The 23966-nt window shown below is 36.8% G+C and overlaps 1 protein-coding gene across 1 annotated transcript in view; it reads right to left on the reverse strand.

Annotated features, from left to right (window-relative positions):
• NCOR1 (nuclear receptor corepressor 1) overlaps nucleotides 1–23966 on the reverse strand; it is a 70688-nt gene that overhangs the window by 32319 nt on the left and 14403 nt on the right. The window contains exons 2-14 of the mRNA XM_074160919.1: nucleotides 23768–23945; nucleotides 21321–21451; nucleotides 18958–19153; nucleotides 17047–17229; nucleotides 15016–15129; nucleotides 12645–12701; nucleotides 12056–12108; nucleotides 10142–10208; nucleotides 9596–9768; nucleotides 7807–7897; nucleotides 7089–7267; nucleotides 6563–6617; nucleotides 5659–5760 (exon numbers count right to left, since the gene is read on the reverse strand). Of these exons, the coding sequence (XP_074017020.1) occupies nucleotides 5659–5760; nucleotides 6563–6617; nucleotides 7089–7267; nucleotides 7807–7897; nucleotides 9596–9768; nucleotides 10142–10208; nucleotides 12056–12108; nucleotides 12645–12701; nucleotides 15016–15129; nucleotides 17047–17229; nucleotides 18958–19153; nucleotides 21321–21451; nucleotides 23768–23875 (1509 nt within the window). The 5' untranslated portion in view covers nucleotides 23876–23945. The remainder of the gene's footprint in view (nucleotides 1–5658; nucleotides 5761–6562; nucleotides 6618–7088; nucleotides 7268–7806; nucleotides 7898–9595; nucleotides 9769–10141; nucleotides 10209–12055; nucleotides 12109–12644; nucleotides 12702–15015; nucleotides 15130–17046; nucleotides 17230–18957; nucleotides 19154–21320; nucleotides 21452–23767; nucleotides 23946–23966) is intronic.

A 23966-nucleotide genomic window follows, 5' to 3' on the forward strand; every position in this document is an offset into this window, starting at 1 on the left:
AGATCTTGTAGCACGAACATTATGACCAACTCTAAGCCATCTTCTCAAAACTGTCATTAGTAATCAAGAAATGTAATTGTTCAAAAAATTGGGCCAGGAATTTCAGACTTATGTTTCCAGTGAAGTTACGGAAGAAAAATTATAGCCTGGAATTATTTATTTATTAATTAAACTATAGTCTTTATTGAAATTATAATTTTACAAGCACATAAGCACTGACAAAATGACAAAGTAATTACCATTACCCATAATTATACTAAGGAAAACTGCACAAAACACTATTTATGCATTGTCTGTTAGAGACTCTTGCTCCTTATCTTTCAAAGCAATCCAGATGACTACCATGTGCAAGGGTATCTCATTTTAGAAAGCACATAAATTTGATTTAAACTTTCCGCTTCAGACAGGAATTAATGAAAGACATTTCTGTTACTGAATGTGATCACACAGAATTACCAGAATGGTCCCTTACAGCTGATAAAAAATAAAAATTAACAAATAAACTAAAAAAACATAAGAAGAATTTGTAGCATTGTTTTTGCTATTCCTTATCACACAGAGAAATAAAATAGCCTCAGCATTCCCTGACTTTGCTGTTAGAGGTGGCCTAACATTAGACAAGCCAAACATCCTGTGATGCTTTAAGAAAGCGTTAAAAAAAATGACACTGCTTATACAGAAAAAAACCCCAAGCATTAGGAAAGATCAACCAAACGTGGCTACAGAAAAGATTTCCTTAAATTTTAGTGCTGTAACCCTCCCTAAATATATTTAAGAGCCTAAATCTTGCTTTTTGCCATCCACAATGATATATCCGCGTATGGCCAAAACATCTTGCTTTCCAACACTGCTGAATTTCTCTGTCCACAGCTCTCCTGCAAACTCCTTCCTCTCCAGGTTAAAATACCAAGCAATAGTTTTCTGCTACTAAATAAATCACGTAACCCACCCTCCAAACTCCCAGAACCCTTCCATGAAGCAAATGGTAAATGAATTAATTCTCCTGATAGGCCTCAGAAGTCAGCAACCCACATCAAGTATCGAGAGCTTAATTCCTATTGTCCATTTACCTGGAATAGTGTCTGTAACAAGGAGATCTTCTGAAGGCCCCAGAAAAATCCAAGCTTTCTGTGTTAGACTCCGTACAAGGAGAATGAGAAAAGAAAGCCTGAGGCTGCAGGAGAGGTTATAGCAGGCAGACTCCAGTTAAAGGTGAGGGGAGAGGGAAGAGGAAGAAAGATCTCTCTTCCTCCTCTCTGAAAATACGTAAGTTTATTGAAAATGCATGAATACAGTTTAAATTGTGCCTTAAATATGTTTTCATAAGAAACTACGTAACGCAAGAGAGGGTGAGGAGTTGGACATGGCCACACTGAGTGAACCACCTGCAGGAGTTGACACTGAAGCGGCTTGAATGGGTTAAAGAAACCACCTCCGGCAACCCATCACCCACTCGGAACCACAACACCCAGGTGCTCTACACAAAAATTCCGTGCATGCACAACCCACTTGTTCCTCACCCGGCACGAGACTCTGCGAGTCAACTTTAAAAAAGCAAAATACATGCAATACTTCTATAAAAGCTACCTTTCAAATAAACAGTCAAGGGACACTTGGCAATTCATGGAAAGACAAGGAGAGAGATCTACGGGACCGCTGTTCTAGGACTCCATTAACTCAGATTTTACAGTCCACTGAAAAATTCCTCAAAATAGGCTTTTCCTTTTCACAGATGAACCAACCTTCCCGTAAGTGTAGCAGCAGGTGTCACTGTTTCACTAACAAAACTGAGGCTAGAAACAGTCACAAAAAGGACTTGTTTTTGACATTTTAATAACGTGAACTGGAGCAGAAAACCCAAACATTAACCGCTATCGTCTTGCTGCAAATTATTAGCAATCAAGATGCTGGCATTACTTGGTTATGCAAAAACTTGCTTCAAGCAAGATGTCAGAGACCTGCTAAGATAAATTATTTCCATCGTGCTAGATAGATTGGCCTCAAAGGCAAGGAGTTTAAAATTGCATTTTCAGAAGAAAAGAAAAAAAAAATTAAAAATAAAATCTGTATTTTACATATAAACTATTTACAAAACAATTGCTGAAAATCCTCTGTTCTTTTTGCCTGGCTAACTTAACATCACACTTTGTAAATAACAGGCTTCTCTATTTCACAGTGAAATTTATTTAACATGCATAATCAATAGGTCAAGTGCAGGTTAAACACAAACCTTAAAACAGTTGAAGCCTCGGTCAGCGACGTACCTGCACATTCATCTGTTGATTAGAACTTTTACTATCCAGGCAAGGGGATGGGCTTTAGCTCAGGGTACGATTCAAAAGGACAAACCCCACACCAGCACCGACATCACACAGCTCTTTCGCGGAGGCCGCCTGACCCAGCAACGTGTTTATTCCAGGAAATTGTGTCATTCTGCCACTTAAGCTGCCTACGGCGGAGTTGCCCATCTCACATACAACCTTCTAATCTCGCCGGGGTCGCCCGAGGTAATCCCCACCGACCCGGGCTTGATTGGCCGTCGGGGACATACAGCGAATTTCTGTCTAGTCACATCACCGGTCCCTTCCACCTGCTGTAAGGGGACTGGGCTCCGGCCACCGCGGGGAGCTTGTGCTGTTCAGGCAGCCAGGCACAGAAACACCCCTCTCACCGACCGCCACCAGAATGCAATGAAAAGCTTTACTGGGAGAGAACCTCCTTTCAATGAGTTAATTAAGGAATTCTCCATAATCCATGCAAAAGCATCATATAGCCATGCGTTCCTCCTATACCGTGTTACAAACTTGCTCTTCATTTGAAAAGTCACATTTGGTTTAAGATGCACTTCTTTAGTTCCCTCTGTGAGCACTCTGGAACGGTTTAGGTAGCATATTATAATAAGGCTTTTCTAAACCTATTTGAGGACAAAAATGTATCAGAATTCAATAAGCCTTATGTCTCACGTGACATGCCTTAATCTAGCATTCAGCTTCTCTAAAGTAAAAGCCACCACGATGAAACTTGAGTGAAGTTGTACTCACAACATTCTCTGAAAGATTTCAACATCATTACCATGATTAATACCTTCTCCACACCAATATTCTACTTGCTTGCCTTCTGATTTACGAAAATATATGAACTATTAAGAGGTTAAGCTGAAGCACCTGCATAGGCGCATCTTAGTGCGCATCATAAATCTCACAGGACTTGTGTTTGCCCATCAGTAAGGAAGCTTCAGGTTGTTGCTCTGAGATATGAAAAATATCAGCTCCAAACAAAGCTGGGGTGTGGGAGGGAGAGGGGGATGAACTGCAATCTGCAACTGTAAGATAAAAATTCTGGCAAGGAAGGCAGTTCAACACTCTCAAGTTCCTTTTACTAGCTGCTAGAGGTGTTGCTAATTAATCATTAATAAAATTAAGAAATACAAATATGATTTTTGGTACCATGTAATTCCTTACCACAGCGTTACTAAACACGCTAACTACAACATTTCCGAATTTAAACTTCCAGAAATGGTAAAATTTCTCATTTAGAATGTTTAGCGTATTTCCTTGAGTTTGCAAGTGTCTCTCTGCATTCTGCAGAGCTGTAAGGTCTGACTCCTATCTGATCCTTACCACAGAGCACACATGAACCATCCAGCAGCCGCCCAAAGTTTAGTGATTTGCTGTAGTACTTAACGTGGATCAACAACCAGCAACTAAGACAACTCCGCTAAAATTCAAAAAGAGCTAGTAATTTGAGTATAAACCAGTATTCAGAGAAGCAGTTACAAAGTCAGGCAGAGCACCTTGGGTTTCCTTCTACAGTGAGCCGAGTCCACACATCTATGCCCTCCTGTACCAGGCTGTAATTAAAAATCTATCGAGTTTATATGCATTGTCCAAGGAAAGCACACAATTTACGGATTGAGAAATCCATCCAAATTTTGAATTCTACCAGCTCCAATGCTCTAAAGTTTAACAATGCGGAAAGACAGTTACATATACATTTACGATCTTCCGAATATCTCAAAGCTTACAGTTATGCTGCATTCCAGCTTGAGCCAGTTCTGGCTCCTCAGCTCTTAAAAGAGCTCCAGAAGAAAAGCACCCAGCAAAGACGCTGCTCAACACGTAACTTACTATGACCACACCAATCTCATTTTATACTGGAATATGAAACTGAGCCACTTAAAATCACAACATTATCTGTGTTTAATGTCCACAGCCATCGTCTACATTTTGGACAAATCTCGTTTATTTCTATCTTCTTTGTATTAGCCATACATCCACACTTTCATTGGAATCCTTCACCATCACTAGTCACACAAGACACTTTTCCTATTTGAAAGCATTATTAGGCTTAGAAAGTCTAACAGAAGTTTTAGCAAAATACAGGATATTTTCAGTGTTTTCTCCCATCACAGCAGTTCACAATTAGTCAATGTAGAAGCTCTAACTAAATCCTGTGCATGATGAAAATGACCTTATCCCAAGCAATCCACAATTTGTGGGATACGGATAAGCCTTGTGTGACCTGACCTCTTCTCTTAGAACACCAAATATAATTTAAAAGTACAACAGCATCACAGAAGCACACCACGATGACTGTTTCTAGCAAACAGGATCAACTTATCAACTGAAGCTGTTTGTGGCAATTTTCTTTTATATAGAAAAATCCATTTGCTGGGACTGTCAGAAAACTTATATTATTAGAAAAGAGGATTCACACATCCTGAAGTGTAATATTTACTTAATTTGCTGTTTTGCAGTTCAATACAGATTTGCCCAGTCACAATACCTCAAAGTCTCAACTATTTTCTTTTTAGTATCACTGTTGAGATATGACTAAATCCAACAACCCACAATTCTTCAGATTTTAAGATCCGCGGATTTCTAAAACCCTGAATTTGAAAAGACTCTCCCCTCCCACCCCCATCAAGCTTCAGTTCCAACAAAGCACTGAGTATTTCTTCACCACATCGTATCCATACCAGTTTTCAGCTGTTAAATTCATTTTAAGGATTAAAAACTCAAAATACCTGCAGGTTTGGTTGTTATACCTACTACTCTCTTCATTACTTTATTTCGTATATGACCTTCTTTCCTAACCTCGTCACTGACATATCTTTTATTCTATTTTCAGTACTTCCTAAATACCTGTTTCCTAATTTTTTGTTTGTTTCCCAATATCCACATTAACCCTGGTAGCCTAGCAAATGCATTTATATGCTTTTTGTACATAATAAGCTGTTCTTTTCCCCTCCAAAGACTGCCAAAACTTCCAGAAGAGTACTTCCCAAATCAGAATTTTTTTATTTGCATGCATTTAATTGGTCTTTTTCTTCTTGCTATTAAGTTCCAGTTTGACTTTGAGCCTGACCACCAAATAAAGATCACTATTAATTTCTGCTTTTTGACAAGCATTGACATAATAAGTGATTATATATTTTCCACCGGAAGTCACACGCTAAACCTAATTTCTGTTGGCTTCAACATAGGATTTAATGTTAACTTCAATGCCTATGGCAGGGTCCTCAAATAAAATGAATTTTTATTAAAAAGGGCCCCTGGCCTCATGCATATAATGTACTTGCTATATCAGATAGTAAGATAGCCGTAAATATTAAACAATAAAATAACAATATTCAAGTGACAAAAAAATTTAAGATACCTGGTTTCTTCCTCTGCGTTTACCATAATTCCTTCGCACAAGGGCTTTATAATTTTCATTTTTCTTGGTCAAATAATAATATAATACACAGTCGGGAACATTCTAAAGTGAACAAGCAAAAAAAAAAAATTAGGTTTTACAGCTATAAAGAATACGTTTTTAGTATTTAATTTCTCTCAACACTGAAACTATTCAGCCCCTAGACTAAAATAAAACTCTATTAGATTTGTTTGCTCAGCAGGGAAGTGAATTCACACACATATTAACAATATAAGTATGCATAAAATTGTAGTGTTAAACACAGGTCCCATGTATTTATAATATCCCTCAGCTACTTCCTGTATGCAAGTCTGCATGATTTCATCTATATTAGAAAATTTGCAAGTTTGAAAGCTTCTATTTATCATAACAGCCGTATGTAATCAAGATGCTGCTGTAAGTCTTAAGAAATCCTAATTCGCCATTACTTCTTACACCAGTTCTGCCAAATCAGTTCTAAAGACTAAAACTAGTTTTAAAGACTAATTCAGCCACCAGCAGGATCCCACGGACTGGAAAGGTGGGAGTTCGCACAGTGGCTAGGCAGAGACAATTATGTCCTTGTCTAAACAGTGCGATAGTTACAGCAGCTTACCTGCTTCAAAAAGAAAGTAAGATCAAAACTAAAAGAAGTGCCGTTTTCTTTTATTGCTGTCAACAGTGTCATTTCACTAACTTTTTTGCTAGATGGTTGCATGCACTGATTGCAATGCTTGATCAAGTAGTGCAAAATCCTGTGAAAGCAGTAACTTTTTTTGGACTTACAATTTTTCCAGGAAGAGAAAATGATGCTGGGACAAATGACTTATATTTGGAAAGTTAGGGATCCCACCCTAGGCTCTACTTATATTAAAAAAGGTCTTACCTTTCGTTCCAGGTAGGAAGCAATTAGACCAAAGTTCTTGGGATGTTGGACAAACCTTTTATAAATCAGAAATTATTTAAGTTTAACAACATAATTCATGATGAAATAAGCAAAGCAGTTTTCCAAACAATCTGTTCCATCAGCAAGCCTTTGATTTACACAACTGAAATTTGTCTAAAAAGCCTAGTTTTCAAATTGTGCAAATTTAGAACTAAGTACTTAAAATTAGCTATTATCTGATATAACGAGATCATTTACCTACTCTTCTCATTTTAATCTTATCACGGAACTAAAGCATTTTTAAGATCATTTCTTATATAAGGACTAAATGCATGCGAGTCTACTCAATTGAAAAATAAGCAGAGAGGTCTAAAACTTTTGCAATTCATTCATCCAACTAAGAACATTATCAAATATTATTGCACAAAAGCTTCAGCATTCCCTATTAAGTGATGTTTACTGAGGGGTTAGGTATTTAACTGTCATTCGCAACATAAGAAAAATGAAAGACAAAAAAGACCATTACTTTTCCTTAAAAATCTCTTTCTCGTGGTCGGTCCAGACATTCATGAACTGTCTGTCTTTATAAACTTTCATGGGATCCTCCATCAGACCATTCATGTTAATAAACTTCACTCGTCTTTGTTCTGCATCAAACATCATGGGAGGAATGACAGAGAGCTGACGCATTTGTTTTTCATTATTCTACAGGCAAAGAATAAAAGAAAAAGTAAAGAATACAAAAAGTTGCTCCTAATGTTCACAGTTATTGAATTACACAACTCTCTAAAGCTCCACCACAATATACATTCACAGTTAGTTTGAAACGTCTCTGTGTCTGCTTCTTAACTCTTCTAGAAGTTGTCACTGTCCCAATGACCATTTACACACTCAGCTAAAGGAAAGTGCAACAAATGATGAAAAACTAGCATGATGCAGGGTTTTAGAATGGAAGAGTTTTCACACGTTTGTTAGAGCTGTAAGAAACTAGCTTGTAGCAAGCCTGCAATGAACACAGACACACGAGAAAAATCTAGGACAGATACAATTAGGAAGCATAACCCTTAAAAGAAAAGCATTTGTAAAACCTGCTTCAAGCCATACTTCACAGACACTCTCTCCAACCAGCCCCAAAAGGTTTCTCGTATCAAAAACCAAGCCCTCTGAAAGAGACCTTTCACTGCCACTGAAAGGATAGAGTCATTTGCTGTGTCTCTACAGCAAAGCACGGACAAGAGTCTCACCTCCTGCTCAGAGAGTCCATCAATGATTTCAGAAATCTCATGTTCACTTCTAGCAATAGTTGCTGAGAGTCCAGCTCCTCTTTGACCAACTCTAGAATTAAGGGAAAACAGAAGTAGTGAGGATAAAGTGGAAAACAGCTGTATTTTCAGATTTTGTACACATCAATGACAACCTTCAAAATGGTAACAATATTTCAAAGAAGAAATCTCCCAAATTAGTTAGGACTTTCTTAAGCAGCATCAGAGCATGAACTCTATTCATGTGCTGCAATTTCAAACAACTGCTCGGTTTTACCGGAGAATTTTCAAGGCTCAGCAAGAAGGGCATCCTTGAGTCAACATCAAAAAAGGAGTGTTACCACCAATTCCACTGCAAGTAGGTGTTTTACATACATTAACGGGCTTCTGCTGAGTATGAAAAACGTTCATCAGTGTCACAGAAATCATCATCTTAATTAGTACAACTGATACACTGTGAAAGATAGCTTTTTTTAAAAAAAAATTAACAAAAAAACCCACATCAAAATTGCCTTTCATCAATTTAGTCAAGTTACTAATACAGCACTGAGATTCATTACAACAAAGGAACATTTTTAACTTCTGAACTGATGGAGAGTGCTGTAATTTGGAAGAATTTTTCAGCAACTGATCTTTACACTTAAAAACATCATAATAATATATTACAGCATGTGGGTTAAAAAGCACTTCAGAGATAAAAGTCACTGATACTTAAGAGAGACAAAACACCTTCATTTGCTCAAAGATTTTACTGAACTAATCAATTTGCACAAAATCTGACCAAAAACCCTCAGTGTTTACGTGGCAATAGTATTACAAGGACAGCCACAAAGATGCCATTACATTGGAGAACACAACACGAAGAGATGGCCCTCTCCCAAGTAGTTTGCAATTACAAAGATGCGATATATTCTTAAAGTAAAAGCTCGTTACAGATAGGAGTTCTATTTCTGTTCTAACAATTCACTTTTTTTTCTCCTCTTCTCCTGATTCCTCAAAGTCAGATCTTGCAGACTTCACGACATATTGCAAACTCTCCGCTTTTCCTATGTTTTATGAAGTAAGGGGATTTAGACAGACGGTTAGAAGATAATGAGATGAAATCTTTACGGGGCTTGCACTCTCCAAGGTGTATTAAATTGATTTCAAACATTAGATAAGCAGATTTGAACACAACTGAATCAAACTTGACCTAATTCTAATTTAAAGTGCTACCAACAGTACTGTAGATAGTCAACTCTCAAATGAATTGCACTTCATTCCTTTTAAGACTCTTTCTACAGTTTCCATTTAACAAATGCCTGATAGATTAAAATTAAATAATAGTGACTTAATTGTCATAGCTTGCATACTTCAAAAAGCAAAAATGCCTGGAATAAAATTACATGTCAAGTACAACAAAAGATCACTCAAATTGTTAATTAAAGAAGTCAAATGATTTTGGAGCGTGTAGGGTAATGAATATAGGAATCATGAAACAAAGGAGGAACACACCCAGTGACAGAAAAATACTAAGTATAAATTAGGGTGTAGGCCCAAAACGAACCGGCTCATGTGAAGCTGACACTCCCATTATCTAAAGACCAACTCCACAAACCTCTTTGTGCATCTGAACAGCTTAACTCATATAGTCTCACCAAGCACCACAACCTAACTAGCCTTTGCTAATTAGCCCTTTTTATATATTTCTTTTGGAAAAAATACGGGGTTTGACTGCAGATCTAAAAAGAAGGATAGGAAAGGAACAGTTTTTTCAAATCTATGGTAATACCTTTGGAATCGTTCCTGCTGTTCTCTTTGCTTCCGGATTTCTGGAAATTGTTTTTCATAGTACTCTCTTGTTTTGCTCTCCTTCGCTTTCCTGCGTGGATTATTTTCTATCCTGTCAACTTTCTTCTCCCATGCCTCCATCAGCTGATCATAACGTTGACAGATTTTCTGTTCCTGTTAAAATCCAAAAGTAAACCTTGAATTAAACACAAATACACTTAGTGATCAGTATCCATAACATGAGTGGGCTTCATATTTTTCCTGCTCTATTGGCTGTTTATTTTGAAGATGGGTCTCTTCCACTCATAAAGAAAAAAAAAAAAAAAAAAAGCTTTCTCCTTATTGCACTTTAGATGAATTTCAGTCAAATAATCAACAAACCACAGTTATAAATCTGGAGTTTACTTTCCAATAAATCAACAGAATTTTAGCTTAAGATCTTATTTTTCTAATCAATGGGATTTACACGACACATTGGGAATGCAAGTCAAAGATCCAGGCAGAAAACCAACCATGTGCTCTTTTTACAAAAACACGGAAGTATTACCCGTTGTTTTCTTGCATGGTTTCTTCTTTTAAAGAATAGTATTAGCTTTTTCCTCATCACTTGGTTTCTGGAAAACAAAATTGGAGAAAAAAAATGTAAGCTACATAAGAATCAAGCACTTCAAAATTACTCAAAGCCCATATGGAATCTAGGTGCCAGATCATTATTACGAAAAATTATCTTCAGGGGTAGAAAAAAAGAGGGAAAATTCCTGATGAAACAATCATCTCACTGACACTGTATTCTATCAGAGAAGATTCTTGAAGATGGCTGGAACTAAGACTCAAAAGCTTCCAATTTCAAGCAAGGTGCTCTCCTTCACCACAAGAGAGAATATGCTGAAATGAGTAAATTTATCTTAAGATATTATGCTTTGGAAAAAAAACTATCATCGTAATTCAATCCTAAAGTTAAGAGTTTTACAATATATCACTCAAAAAAAAAAAGTATTTTGGAACTGCTATACAGCTACATTTGAAGGAGTGGAGCAGGAAGTACCATATTAAAGGACAGCCATCTGTAGGATTTTTCCTGTACTTACAAAATGTTATAAAATGGTAGTAAAATTTATAGCACTTAATAATATGCACATAACTCACTGCATTTCTTCACATCTGAAACCAGCAATTTATCTCTTCTTTTGTAAAAACTGGTAGTATGGAAATTGGTTAATGAATAAAAAAAAAAAAAAAAAAAAAAAAAAATCTTATGAAGACAGGAATGTTCTTCAACAAATATGAACTGGGATAATCGTGCCACAGCAGTAAAGTTTGTCTCAAAAACACCAGTATGTGAGTTTCAAAGTTGGCACATGAAAATAAGTATTTTCTTTCCAGTTACCATCCTGAAGAAGCCGTGAAAAGGCCTTGGTCTTCATAGTTACAATAGAGTGGGATTTCCTCAAAGCGGATTTGTAAGAAATATGGACTTTTATGGCAGTTACAATTCAGCAATTGTTTTCACCAAAGTCTAGTAGCAATACATATTTTGAAAAGAAGCTGATTTTTGTTGCGATAAAATGATCACTACCTTGGTATTTTAACACATTGCTAGGGAGTGAAATCAATATTGGTTTGACACAGACGTGAAAAATTAGATTTTGTTCTACATCATGAATGACCTTCTGTAGAGAAATGAGTTCACCATCATCTTTGCAGAACTGAGACATTCAAAGGAGTCAGATGCAACTTAATGGACGTTTGAATTTGAGGAGAAATATGTTTAATTAAACATATTTTAAATTAATTTATTAAAACTTTATTTCCATTTATAAAAAATACTTGCTTCAGTGAACTAAAAAAACTAGCTCATACAAATTTGAGAAAAAAGTTCTATACTTAAAAAGAAACAAAAAATTAATTTTCCTCAAAATCCATGTTTCTTGCAGAAGATGACCAATTTACTTCAAATCACTGAATCTGGTTTGCCCTAAATAACAAGTAAGTGTAGCATGCAACAGCTCTGCTCGCAGCCCATGACAGAAAATGAATATATGGTTAAGTGAGTAAATAAATAGATTGTAACAAAAAAATCAGGACTCCTCCTACCATTTATTAACAGTGTTAACTTTTGAAACACTTCTCTGAACAGTGCATTCAGGAAGAGTTGACTGGATGTATCTAGGTTCAAACCTGGTATTTTAGGCTTTGAAAAATGCAAGTGTTACCAACTTAAAAAATAAATTCTATGATTTATATTTAAGTTATGATGAAAAGCTACTGCCTTCCATACATATAACTCATTTCTTGCAGCACTGTTCTACAACAAAGGAATTGGAGAGTTACATAGACTGGTAGCTTTTAAATATGGTTGAAGTACATGCATCCTATTTGGAAATCACAAAAATCAAAAATTCGAGGTAATGTTTGAGTCTAGACCCCTTAAACGGCAATGACAAGATATTAAAGCACTTACGTTTTGATGTTTTCATGGTAGACCTTTGTGTCTGATGGTTGGTTGTAAAGTGGCTAAAATTTTGGATTAGAAAGGTATGCTTAGTACTTTTCAATGCATGGAATTTTAAAAGTATATGCAATATATTTAACAATATTTTAATATTCGGCCAACATCGCACTCAATCTGAGATGTAGCAATCTGAAGGGACTAGAAGATACTCAACACAAAGCACAGCTTTCATTACTTAAAATTAGATCATTATAAGTACCCATGTATATAATAGTATTTCTTTTTTTTTTTCATATTTCAAACTGTTCTCTCAAATAGATTCAAATCTACTTTAAAAGATTACCCTTCTGCAGCCAATCAGTTCATTCAAGCCTCAATGCACCAGTGTATTTAAACACATACTTCTTTTATACATAAACATAGAACTACATCTGTTTACCACAACAGAATTACAGACTTGAAAGCAACACTGGCAACACCGAAAACAGAACAGAATAAAAACAAACCAAAAACAACCAAAAAGAAAAAAACAAACAAACAAAAAAAAACAACCAACCACCAAAAGAAAACAAAAACAAAACCCAAACCCACAACTTACCAGTTCAACTTTTGGACCAAGACCTTCAAAAATTTTGTGAGCTTCTTCTGCTTTTTTCTGCAAATAAGATTTTTTTTGTATAGTTTAAGTAAATCATCTGAAGTTAATATCAAAAGCGTACCTGAGCTCTTTCACTTAATGCGAGCTGCTAAACCCCTGTGTCATCATACTACATCCTTCTCAACCTACTTCTGCAACGTTGCCTCAGCAAATCAAGAAAGCTGTACCTGAATTGTGCAGTTACTACTCTGATCTGCCATCTCTGGAAGCTGACAGAGTATAAAAGCAGTTCAAAAGAACATGAATTTAGTAAATAATTACACACGCACAAAAGTATGTCAAAGGTCCTCCTTCCCTCACACTAGGCAAAGGCCTCAAAATGATTCTGACCCTAAAGGAGGCAGCACTGGATAAGAGAGTTGCCTTTCACAGATTTATTTCAAGCCTGTACAATCTGCCAAAGCCCTTTGTCAGCAGACGAGGTTATCTGAAATGACCCAACAGACTAGTTCAAATTTGCTTCTTTCCCTCCAATAGTTTATGTGCTAGCCCTAAGACATCTGCAAAGAACAACATCTGAGAAACTAACGCATAGAGCAGTTGTTAGGAGAAAGCATTCTGCTCAGTTCTAACCTCTTTCCATGTAATTTCAATCTTGAGAAATACTTCAGAACTCACAGCTGTACGAAATAATTATACATCAAGGAAATATTATAGTGTTACCCTGGTAGAATGGTTTTTCTGGTCTCAAAACATTCAAAAGCAAATTCTAGCCCTAATACTTTAACCAAATTTTAGCCAACAGTAGTTGAATATTAGAGGTCATTATCCTAAACTGCATGGTTTGAAGTTGAAAGCTGCCAAGCGGATTGTCCTCTTGTACAACTCTAGACGCAAAGACACCAAACAAGTGCTATGCACAGAAATGGCTTAATACATCTTTGATAACCCTTTAAATAAGGCAGTGAGTATTGACACGTGCTATTTGTACGAAGACCCATCAATATTGCCATTCTGCAGTACGTGCAATTCCTGATATAAGAACTCAAACCAAGTGCTAAATGGATTCACAAATGCATCAGGCTTGGGAATTCCCTCTGTATATATAACATTATACGAAGAGCTACACAGACAGAAGCAGTTAATATATGACTATACACTGACATATGTTACTCCACCTGAGGCCACATAAAAATGGGTTTCCCCATCTACTTGCGCATATGCAGCATGGGGAATGCAACAGCATCTTCAAAACTCTGTTGTAAAAACCACCTGTAACCACAATTAGCAGAGAAAGAGTCGCACAGCAACCCACTAAGATGTCTTCAAATTCACATAGTTTTGCCTACTACCATATATGCAACTGAGCTTGAGGAAGTCTCGTACAGTGATCGCATGATTTTAATATTTTTTAATTACATTATAGCGTGAAAAAGATTTAAAACAGTAAAAGTGGTTTGTAACCAGAAGTAAACTTATTGCTGTGAAATAGTAACATCAGTTATTATAATATAATAATTGTCCTAATGTATTAAGTAAATACATCAAATTCCAGAGACAACTTGGGGAAGGGGAGAACAGGCTGCATGGAACACTTGGGACACAGTTCTACTGTATAAAATCTAGTATTGTGTTGCAGTTTTTTACCATCTCAAATTTTCAAAAATAGTCTATTGTAATAAATGTTAGCTGTTCCTCTAAACTACAAAATAAAAATTGGGAAATTACACAAACATACAACACTCTCACAAAAGATCATAATACTTGCAAAACCCAAATCCCTAATCTCAAACTACCACGGAAAAAAAAAGGCAGGAAGCACTTTGCTACTGGTATTGCTGAGCTCCTGTGCTTTTATCACAACTTTTGCAACACAAGCTCACAATTCACCTATATACTACTTCTTCCTATCTGGTCATTTATCCAAATCTTAAGTGCCACAAGTCAGAGTTTAAAAAGAAGGCACAGAATCTTACAACATTTGCCTTTTTTTCCCCTTCAGTTAATAAAAGAGAATTCAAGGTAAATTTTTGAAGCATTTATATATATATATATATATACACACACACACACACACATCTATCTATAGATGCACGTGTGTTTAGATAGATTTATCTCAACACAGAGGTGTAGGGATGATACCCACAGATGTGTTTCCCTAGACTGCTGGTAAGATAGAAGGAGGATCTTGTGACCAAGAATAAAAATGTCATGCAAGTGTCTTTCATTTAGAGAAGTAAATCAATATTAAAATGGGGGCAGGCAAATCAGTAAAATAGAAGAAGCAAAAATTGCCCCATGGACATGATTTAAGACAATGAATTTTAGCACATAAGGTCAGACTTACAGCTACATTGAAAAGCACGCTTACCCGATTTTCATCGTAAATAATTTGGACAATACTGCGGTGTTTCTGTTCCACTGGAGGAGGGGAGACAGGCCTCTCTGGCTCTGGAGGCTTAGCAGCTTCTTCTTCAAGTTGTTGCTAAGAGACGAAAGAAAGAAAATCAGCCATCCGCACCATGTTACCCTTACCAGTAATTAGTCACCAGAGATAAAATATGCATTTGATCAACAGTTAGCCCTGCCTGTTACTTCTCTTCTTAACTGACAAGGAATGAATGAAATGGTTTTAAGGCCAACAGGGACGATAACAAGATTATTTTTTGTACTACTGGTAAACCAAATTAACTGTTTACAAGTCTCACCTGCATTGAATCAGATGTGTTTCTACTTGAAATTTAAAGCCACTCTCACACTGTAATTTATCCCTATTTAACTTTAAACAAAAATACTGACTTTGGAGGACAGTTACACCAAACCTGCTTCTCACAGAGGAAGTAATCCACAGAGATGCCTTTCTACATTGTAGCTATTTAAGTGTCATTACCACTACTATCTTGTTTTAAAAAGGTACAGAAGTCCTTCTAACAATCCACAGAGAACATCATTCTACATGTACTTCACAGCAGAAATAAATCACTCCACGTGTATTGATTGTCCAAGATTGTTACAATACCAAATTAGCAAAAAAACACCTGTAATATTTTCCAAGCCACCACACTGCTGTGATTTGTTTTCAAATCAAATAAATCTGATTCAGTGACATCTTCATTTTTTAACTGTAAATATCCTTCATCCACGCCTGTCACAAACATGCACCAAACATTTCTGATGCTCCATTCTGTCTTACAACACTGGCTAGAATGTGCTGTATTGCTTCATAAGAATTCAAAATCTAAATTTTTGCAGAATGCCATAATAAGCAGGCTCAATTACTGCAGACAACAGCAACTTCGTAATTTTTTTTTTTTAAGTCAAATCACCCTACAAATGTGCACAAATGAACCTTCATAGATGATACTCATAGTACGTGCTGATTTTGTGGAAAAGTGAACAAACAAACAAAAAGATAAGCATCACTAACACACAGCCAGGTACTTAGTGACATCCTTTTTTGGTTTTCTGCTGAAGGTCACTTTACAGGTCATTAAAATTCTGATGCAATTAAATCCTTCCAGACCATAAAAACAGCACTCCAGAGAGCTGTCTATTTGCTATCCTGGACATACAAGTTAACAAATCCTACAGCATAACTCTCATTTCCTACTGAGTTCCCATTAAAAAAAAAAAAACCTTAAAGCTGGCACTATTTTTATCCGGATCTTTGAAAGTCATAAAAGGAAAAGGAGACAAGGACTTTGTTTTTGCCAATTAATAACAGATGCCTAGATTGTAGGGTGGGTTTAGTTGGCCACAAGAGCTACTGGGAAGGCAACAACTTCTGCCAGCAAACATTTCCTTTGCTTCCAATGGCTGAAGTGCAGTTCTCTAACACAAAGCACAGCCAGGACCATACTAAAAAAAGTGGTATTTCTTCCTTTATTTCTCTGCTCTCTCTGTTTACTCGCACCCCTTCTACTACACTTTCCCCCAAGGCTGACCTGAGCTCCAGATGTAATAGCACCTCTTGTCCTTGTGAAAGCAGATGATCCAGGGACTTTTGTACAAGCTCTGGTTTTGGAGACACGTCCAAGGCATTCTCCCCTTGCACAGACTGCGAAAGCAGCAAGCTGACAGCCTCCCCTCACCCAGCAGTCATCTTTAAAGCCAACATTACAGTCACGGTGCCCTTGTTTCACTAGTCATCTAACAAAAGTTTAAAATATAAAGCCATGTACTATTGATGTTCCTATGCGGCTTTCTCCTATTTTCAAAAATGTTTAAAACTACATGATATCCAAACTATTTCAACATTCCAGCAAAATCGTATACATAACCTTCCCTTTTTAAATTGTTCGTCTGGTCATGTAACCAAAAATTCACCACCACCACCACCACATGAAGTATTTCCACACCCTTTTCACTGGCGGATAACGACAGTACTGTCTGCTGTGCTTACCTGCTTTTTCTTCAGTTTAAGGATTTGCTGTTCAACTTTCGCAATTTCCCGATCAACACGGTCCATGCTCTGTATCAATTCTTCCTTTGACAGCTTTGAAGGTGAAGCATTTTGGTCCTCCCCACAAGGCTGACCAGAAATTGGAGAAGATGGTCCCTCATGCTTTCCTCCAAAAGCCGGGTCCTTTCAAGGGGACAGGATGTGGAGATTGAGAGAAATCAGTCATATTGGTAACGGGTGAATGAGCGTTCAGCAACCAAACTGGCATGCATGAATTAAAAAGAACTTCCAGTTACGTACTTCTCTGTTGAGGAGCTAAGTTAAATATTTCAGTTTATTAATGTCTAAATATTTCAGAATTAACTGACAGCCCATTTATGATACTGTAATTTCAAACTCCACCTTTAAAAATAACAGCACACTTCAATATTTACCTTGAAATCAAAATAAGATTAAAACATATCCCTTTTAAAAATCTGTCTTCATAAATGTAAACAGTATCTTTCACATTTAAATGAAGGGTTACTTGAAAGCAAATCCTCAATACTCTGCACGTATATTGATGAGGATATTCTTGAAGATAACCATGACCAGCCTGATAAAGTACATCTGGAGTTAGTTGTGGTTATAAATGTTTAGTTCTCTTGAACTTAACATGACTTAAGAGAAGAGATGACTTAGGGGAGGACAGATCACTATTCATTTGGCTTTGATTTTTTTTGTCTTTTCTTTTTCATTTGTTTCCAAACAACATATTTCAACATGCTTTATGTTCTAACATCAGCACTGCTGGCCCTTGTCTTTGTTTTTGTCCTCAAACCATCACGCTCCATGACTACCCAGCTGGCAAAAGCTAGCTCAGTTATACATCCCTCATTCAAGCCAATCTGACTGAAAGATGGTGCATCTGAATTCCTCTGCTCTAGATAATACTAGGCTGTATCTCTACACCGAGACAGTAGATTTCTTTATGTAGCGCCCGGACAAAAATTCAGTTACATGCAAGCACGTTAACACCGCATGCCTTAGCTTGGTTTCTCCAGCCCCCTTTGATCTTATCTTTGCTATGCAACACAGCAAGTTACTAAGAAATCACATGCTATCACAATTTTACTTTACTTCACAGACAATTTATTCACATGATAAAAGGAATGGTAGAGAAAAGGCAAGACAAGTCATCAACTTCTAAAAAAATCTGCTGCCTATTAGCTTTTGAATCCATACCGCTAAATTTTTCTTTAAATTATTTGAATTTAGAAACTTGAGTTCTCACCTTCAGAAGTCACACACACCGTGCACCACCTTTTCAGTGTGTAAGTCACTGTGCTTGTGTGTACGCACAAGAGAAGATATTAAATATTCATTTAAGAGACATTTGTCTCCTCTATACAAATTGCTCTAATCAATATTCAGTATCTACAATAGAAAAATATCCACGCCAAACTAGATTGCCCTAGATTTACCCAAAATGAGACAGTGACAAGTAGAATTACTGTTATGTAAATAAGCAGACTCATTTCAAATGCTTAAAAGGGAGAGGGGGTGGAAGGGAGTACTTTGACCGTTCATTACAGGAAAAAAATGGACCAGCATGCATTTGCCAGCAGCTTTCAATTGGAAAGCAGAAATATTTCACGTAGTATACTATGATAAATTTGCAACTGAGATTTTAACGACTTCAGAGCGTAGTAGCAACTCAGAACTCCAGTCTCTTTACTGTGTTTGAGGCAGACTTATCTTCTTGCTCTTTTTATAAAAGACTGACTCAAGACCAGTTTGTGATAATATGCAAAATTAAGTTTCTGGAATAAAAGAATGAACTTAAACAAACAAAAAAAATTATCAAACAGAAAAAAAAATCTATTAGATCACCGCAACATAGGAAGCTACACTTTCAGAAAATGGTTTTACCTTCTTAATATCTGCCGATCTCAGCCCTTCCTGCAGAGGATGTACTAAAGGCAAAACAGTAGCTGCACTGACACGCTGAAAATGGGAATCAGAGACTTGTTCAAGACGTGGTCGCTTAGATTCCAGTGAATCATGATCTGTCTGAGATGGACCTGGATGAAATTGCTGTTCATATCCAGTTCTCCTTTCCTGGGGCCTAGCATACAGAGGAGACAAACTATTAAAATATACATTTTCCATGCAAGAAAACTATTTGGTGTTCCTCAACCCTTTTCAAATATACAGGCGATGCAATTTAGTGAAGCTGCTTCTAAACAGTAAGGCAGACAAATGCTTCTAAGTATGATTTTTAAAAATACAACAGTCAAAATCCATTGGAAAAGAGAAAGTTAACTTGAATCTTAAAGGACACTGTTTAAATGCATGCCTATCAGTACAAAACCTTAAAGAAACTTAACATTGATACGACAATATTTTTCAAATCAAAAGCTCTGATTCAAATTATAAGCAAAAAAAAATCCAGGAGATAAATGTAGTACTATATTCCACTGAACACAGATGGCCACAACAGTTCCATTACCTTATTTTGCAGTCAAATAATTTTCAAATATACACAGAATGCTTCAAATGAGCCATGAGTCTATTTGGAACTTGATCTCTACTAAAATGCTGCTATATGACAGAAACAGTCATTGATTCAACCCATGAGTCATTCAAAAATTCCTCCTTCTCAGAAAAATGCAAAAGAAGAGTATTACTGGCTTCTTTACAGTGCAATGCACAGGATGTCCATAAAGAACCCCATAAGCTTCAACATCTTCCTATGAAGTGCCACTGAAGAGATGACAGTAGTTTCCTGTATTTTGTCAGAACTACTGAGTAAGTTTTTACAAATCTACAGTGCAGGGAGAAGGGGAATGTACTTCTGCTATAAACTGAATTTTTGAGATCTCTAAAAGCTACTCTGACTTTCAGCACTAAAACAGAGCCTTACTGACATTTTGGTGACACAAGATGAAGGCAATATGCAAGCCCCAGATTTCATTATCATCAAGTTATTTCTGGGAATATTCTAATGAGATTTTAAGGTAGACCAGTATTTACATAACATTAATCACTGGTATTTGTTCAGAACTAGATATCTCAGTTATTGCCAAAACAAACTGCTAGCAGTAATCCAGCATATAAAGTTGCTCTGAACAGATACACTTACTAAGAGTCCTAGAAGAAAAAAAGTAAGCAATAACACTTGCTTACAATTGTACATCAACATACTAATATGTTAAAGAATTGAGGACCATAAATAGTAGAGTAGTCTCACCCCTAAACTGAAACATGTTCTTGCTAACTTACTACAATCCAGTTAATCTTACTCTGGTCTGTAGTGGGATTTTATTTTTTAAATTTGGTTTTCATAGTACATCCAATATTCTTCAGGTATATAGTCAAATGAATGCTTAATATGGTCTGAAAAGTTTCTCGAATCTATCAACCTTACAGTAATAATAATGTTCATTTGAACATTCATCAGTATCCACCATGATGTAACGTATTTCACTGAGAAGTAGGATATTACCAACCTGAAACTAAATTACAAGATATGATTGAGTGTCATTTTACACTATACTCGTCCTCAGTTAACCTACTGGACCCCAGATCAGTGGCATCTATTTACACAGAGACAGCAATGGTACCTGAGAGTGACAAAAAGGGTATTTAGAACAAATAACATGAAGCTGTCAAGTCTCTTGCCAAAAGTAACATACACTTTGATTTAGTCCTCTGTGCCTAGAAGTCCATTTTGTGCCACATTTCAGTGTTTTACAATTCTTACAACTCAAATACCCGATTAGCTCTGTTGCTTCTTACTTGCCCAGCCACACAGAGACCATCTGTTGAATAAGCAAACCTAATCTAGGAAATATGACAAGTAATATTCACACTGTAACAATTCTTGCACTTGTTGCTTCTTCTCAGCAAGATTAAATTACCCAAGGTAACACACGTTACACACTTTTAGCCTAAACAGCATAAAAAGTTTGCAGCATGCACTCGGATTCTCAGAAGTTTACTGACAGTGTTGTTAGGAGAGGTGTGGGAAAAGTGAAGCAGACTGTCACTTCCTGTCTGTGAAATAAATATATTAGTTAAACCAAAGGGACCGAGGAATTACACAACAGCTACAACCCTCGAATGCAGGAGGCTGACACTGTTAACAGAGCACCAATTAATAAAGTCAAGTACTTAGGCAAAAAAACTACGAAACTCAAACCCCTTTCTATTCAGGAGTTAAAACTAACTTTACAGAAAGCACAGAATCACGGAAGATTTCTGTTCACGTACTTCAAACCCAGCATCCTCACCTGTCCGAGCCTGGGTGAAATTCAGAAAGCAGGGAAGGCCTGCGCCGGAGCTGCTGCTGCTGCTGCTGCAAGAGCTGGGTTGCCTGACTGACTTCCAGGTGAGACGAGCGGTAATCGGGAACTGCAAATTCCTAAATGAAACACACTCGTGATGTTAACAGGAACAACAATGCAGAAGACGAGATCAAAAGCCTTTGGTGTCACGGGATGATCATTTCCAAAGTTATTAAATACAGACCAAGCCCAGATCACCAAAGCTTTATTCCAGTTCAAAAAAATTAAGTTTGTAAACAGCAGTTCTAAGTTTTAAATGAAGTTTAAAGAGACTAAATACTTATGCTAAGAATTCCACCTAGCTTATTAACAACTTCTAACAAAACAGAAATGAGTCAGCAGCAGAAGAGTATTCTTGAAAAAAAATAATCCTTTAAAATCGATTTTGCACATCCAACTACAAAGTGGTAAACTGGGAATGTATTTCAGCAACCCCGAGGCAATCCCTTCTGTTATCACCTCACCATTTTTATATCAGACAAGACGCATCTTCTGAATGATATAATTTATAATTAAGTGAGGTACAAGACAATTTATTTGTATCTATGTGTCTTTGACCACTTGCATGCAGCCGGCGTTAACCGAAGAGAAGCTCTACAAGACATGCAATATATTGGTCATTACCTGTAAGATTTAGTTTTTACAAATTATCTAAAAATAAACACGGAGCAAGCCAAAAAGCTCCAATTCTTGAATTTCCTTTTGCAAACGTAAGTAGAACAAAACATCTAAAGTATCTGTAGCAGCAGGAGAATTTCATTAAAACAAGGGAAACCTGAGCTGTTCTAAAGCCACCAGCTCGTCCTCCACAACCAACTGTGACACAGAGAGCACAGGGTGGCAGAGTAAGTGCTCGGCAGAAGCGCCCAAGCAGGAGACTTTTAGAAATCTATTCCCCTGATTCTGTCTCACAGGACACAGCTGGAAGCGCTAGTACAACGGCTTCAGAAAAAATTCAGAGTGTAACACAAGTTTTAACATTTCAGATTCACATTCTCCACCTTGCACACAGATTTTGTCAAGAATTACATTTAGCTTATAGAGAACCTAGCCCCATATTCCCTACATAGAAGAAGGAAAGATGACTATGGGTTCACTTCTTACGCTCCTGTGCCTAAGAGGAGGTTAATTCCCCATAAAAATTTAGTACCCACAAACGTCCCAAGAGCCCAGTCTCTCAATGGATTTGTTACACCCAGAGCACTGCATTCATATTAACTGGAGACAGGTAATTGTGTATTCTTGGAAAATTACTGCTATCAATGCATACGGATTCAGACACGCCTAGTTGGCCAAATTTAGTATGACAAGTAAACATCAGTAAATTAAAGCAAAGCTACAACAAAAGTTTATGAACACAATCCCTAGTGAATTTATTCAAACTACGAGAAACTGATGATAAACCCAGAAAGTTTATATTAATTCCCAATGATGAAGACATATTATAAAACTCATTTTTCTGTCCAAAAAAAAAGTAAAAAAAAGCAGATACTTGTATAATCTTGAAGAAGCAAAATGCAGTGCTTTCAGAAAAAAAAAAAAAAAAAAAAAAGAAAAATAGGAGGGCAAAACAAACCAGATCACCTCACCCCACAACTATTTACCTAAGCAACACTGGCAGCAGTTCTCCTCAGGAGGCAAAACACTTCCTTTGCCACTTTGAGCATTTCTATATATTTGATGTTTCAACATTAAAAAAAGTAGAGGAAGCAAGAAGATTCAACCCATTGAGGAGGCAAGATTCTCAATGAACAGTCTTTAAGAGAAGCAAGTTTCTAAAGAAGTGCTTTGCCAGTTTGAGTAGATTTACAAATGTTAAATAACGGGAAATACAAGTTGTAGGGTTTTATTTTGGATACCTTCACAGTTTTATAGAGTATTTTTTAATACTGGTCTACATAAAAAGAAAGAAGGGGGAAAAAAGGAGGAAAAAAAAACCTAACAAACCAACAAAAAACCCACACAGACAAAAACTTTTAAAAGCCAAAACTGTGGTGAATGGTAGCCAAGGATTTTAATAATTTCAGCTACAGCATTGCAGGAAGGCATAATTCAACAGGTAATTATATCCTTTCAAGTTAATACTTCAGAAGGAACCAAGGAGCAGTACATGGCTACAGACTGTACTCCCCAGAAGTTACACTGTAGTCAGACCCTCATTCAAAGACACCATATACTTGAATAAGTATAAAGCAAGATCCAAACTCCAAAGACACAAACACTGTTAGACAGATTTCCCCAGTCAGTTTTAACTGGGTATATTCATCTGCAGCTCTATTGGTTTCAGATATGAACAACTTTTACTACGTTGGTTAAAAACAAATAATCCCATTTGGTACAGCAAATACCCAAACTATGTTCTTGCTAAATTTGTAACCCTGCTGCCTCCTTACCTGCTGGTGCCGGGTGCTGGGGAAGGTGTACTGGACAGAGTGGGTAGGATAACGACTCTGTTCTGTGCTGAATGCTCCTTGGTTAGGAGGGTAGCCTGAACTTGACATTATCAGAGAAGAAGTCTTCACAAAGCTGTGAGATCAAGACCAGCAAGCAATCATGTTTCTAGGAAACCGCCTAAAGGAAAAAAGATCACTG

This window comes from Numenius arquata, chromosome 18 (assembly GCF_964106895.1).
Source record: "Numenius arquata chromosome 18, bNumArq3.hap1.1, whole genome shotgun sequence".
Lineage (NCBI taxonomy): Eukaryota > Metazoa > Chordata > Aves > Charadriiformes > Scolopacidae > Numenius > Numenius arquata.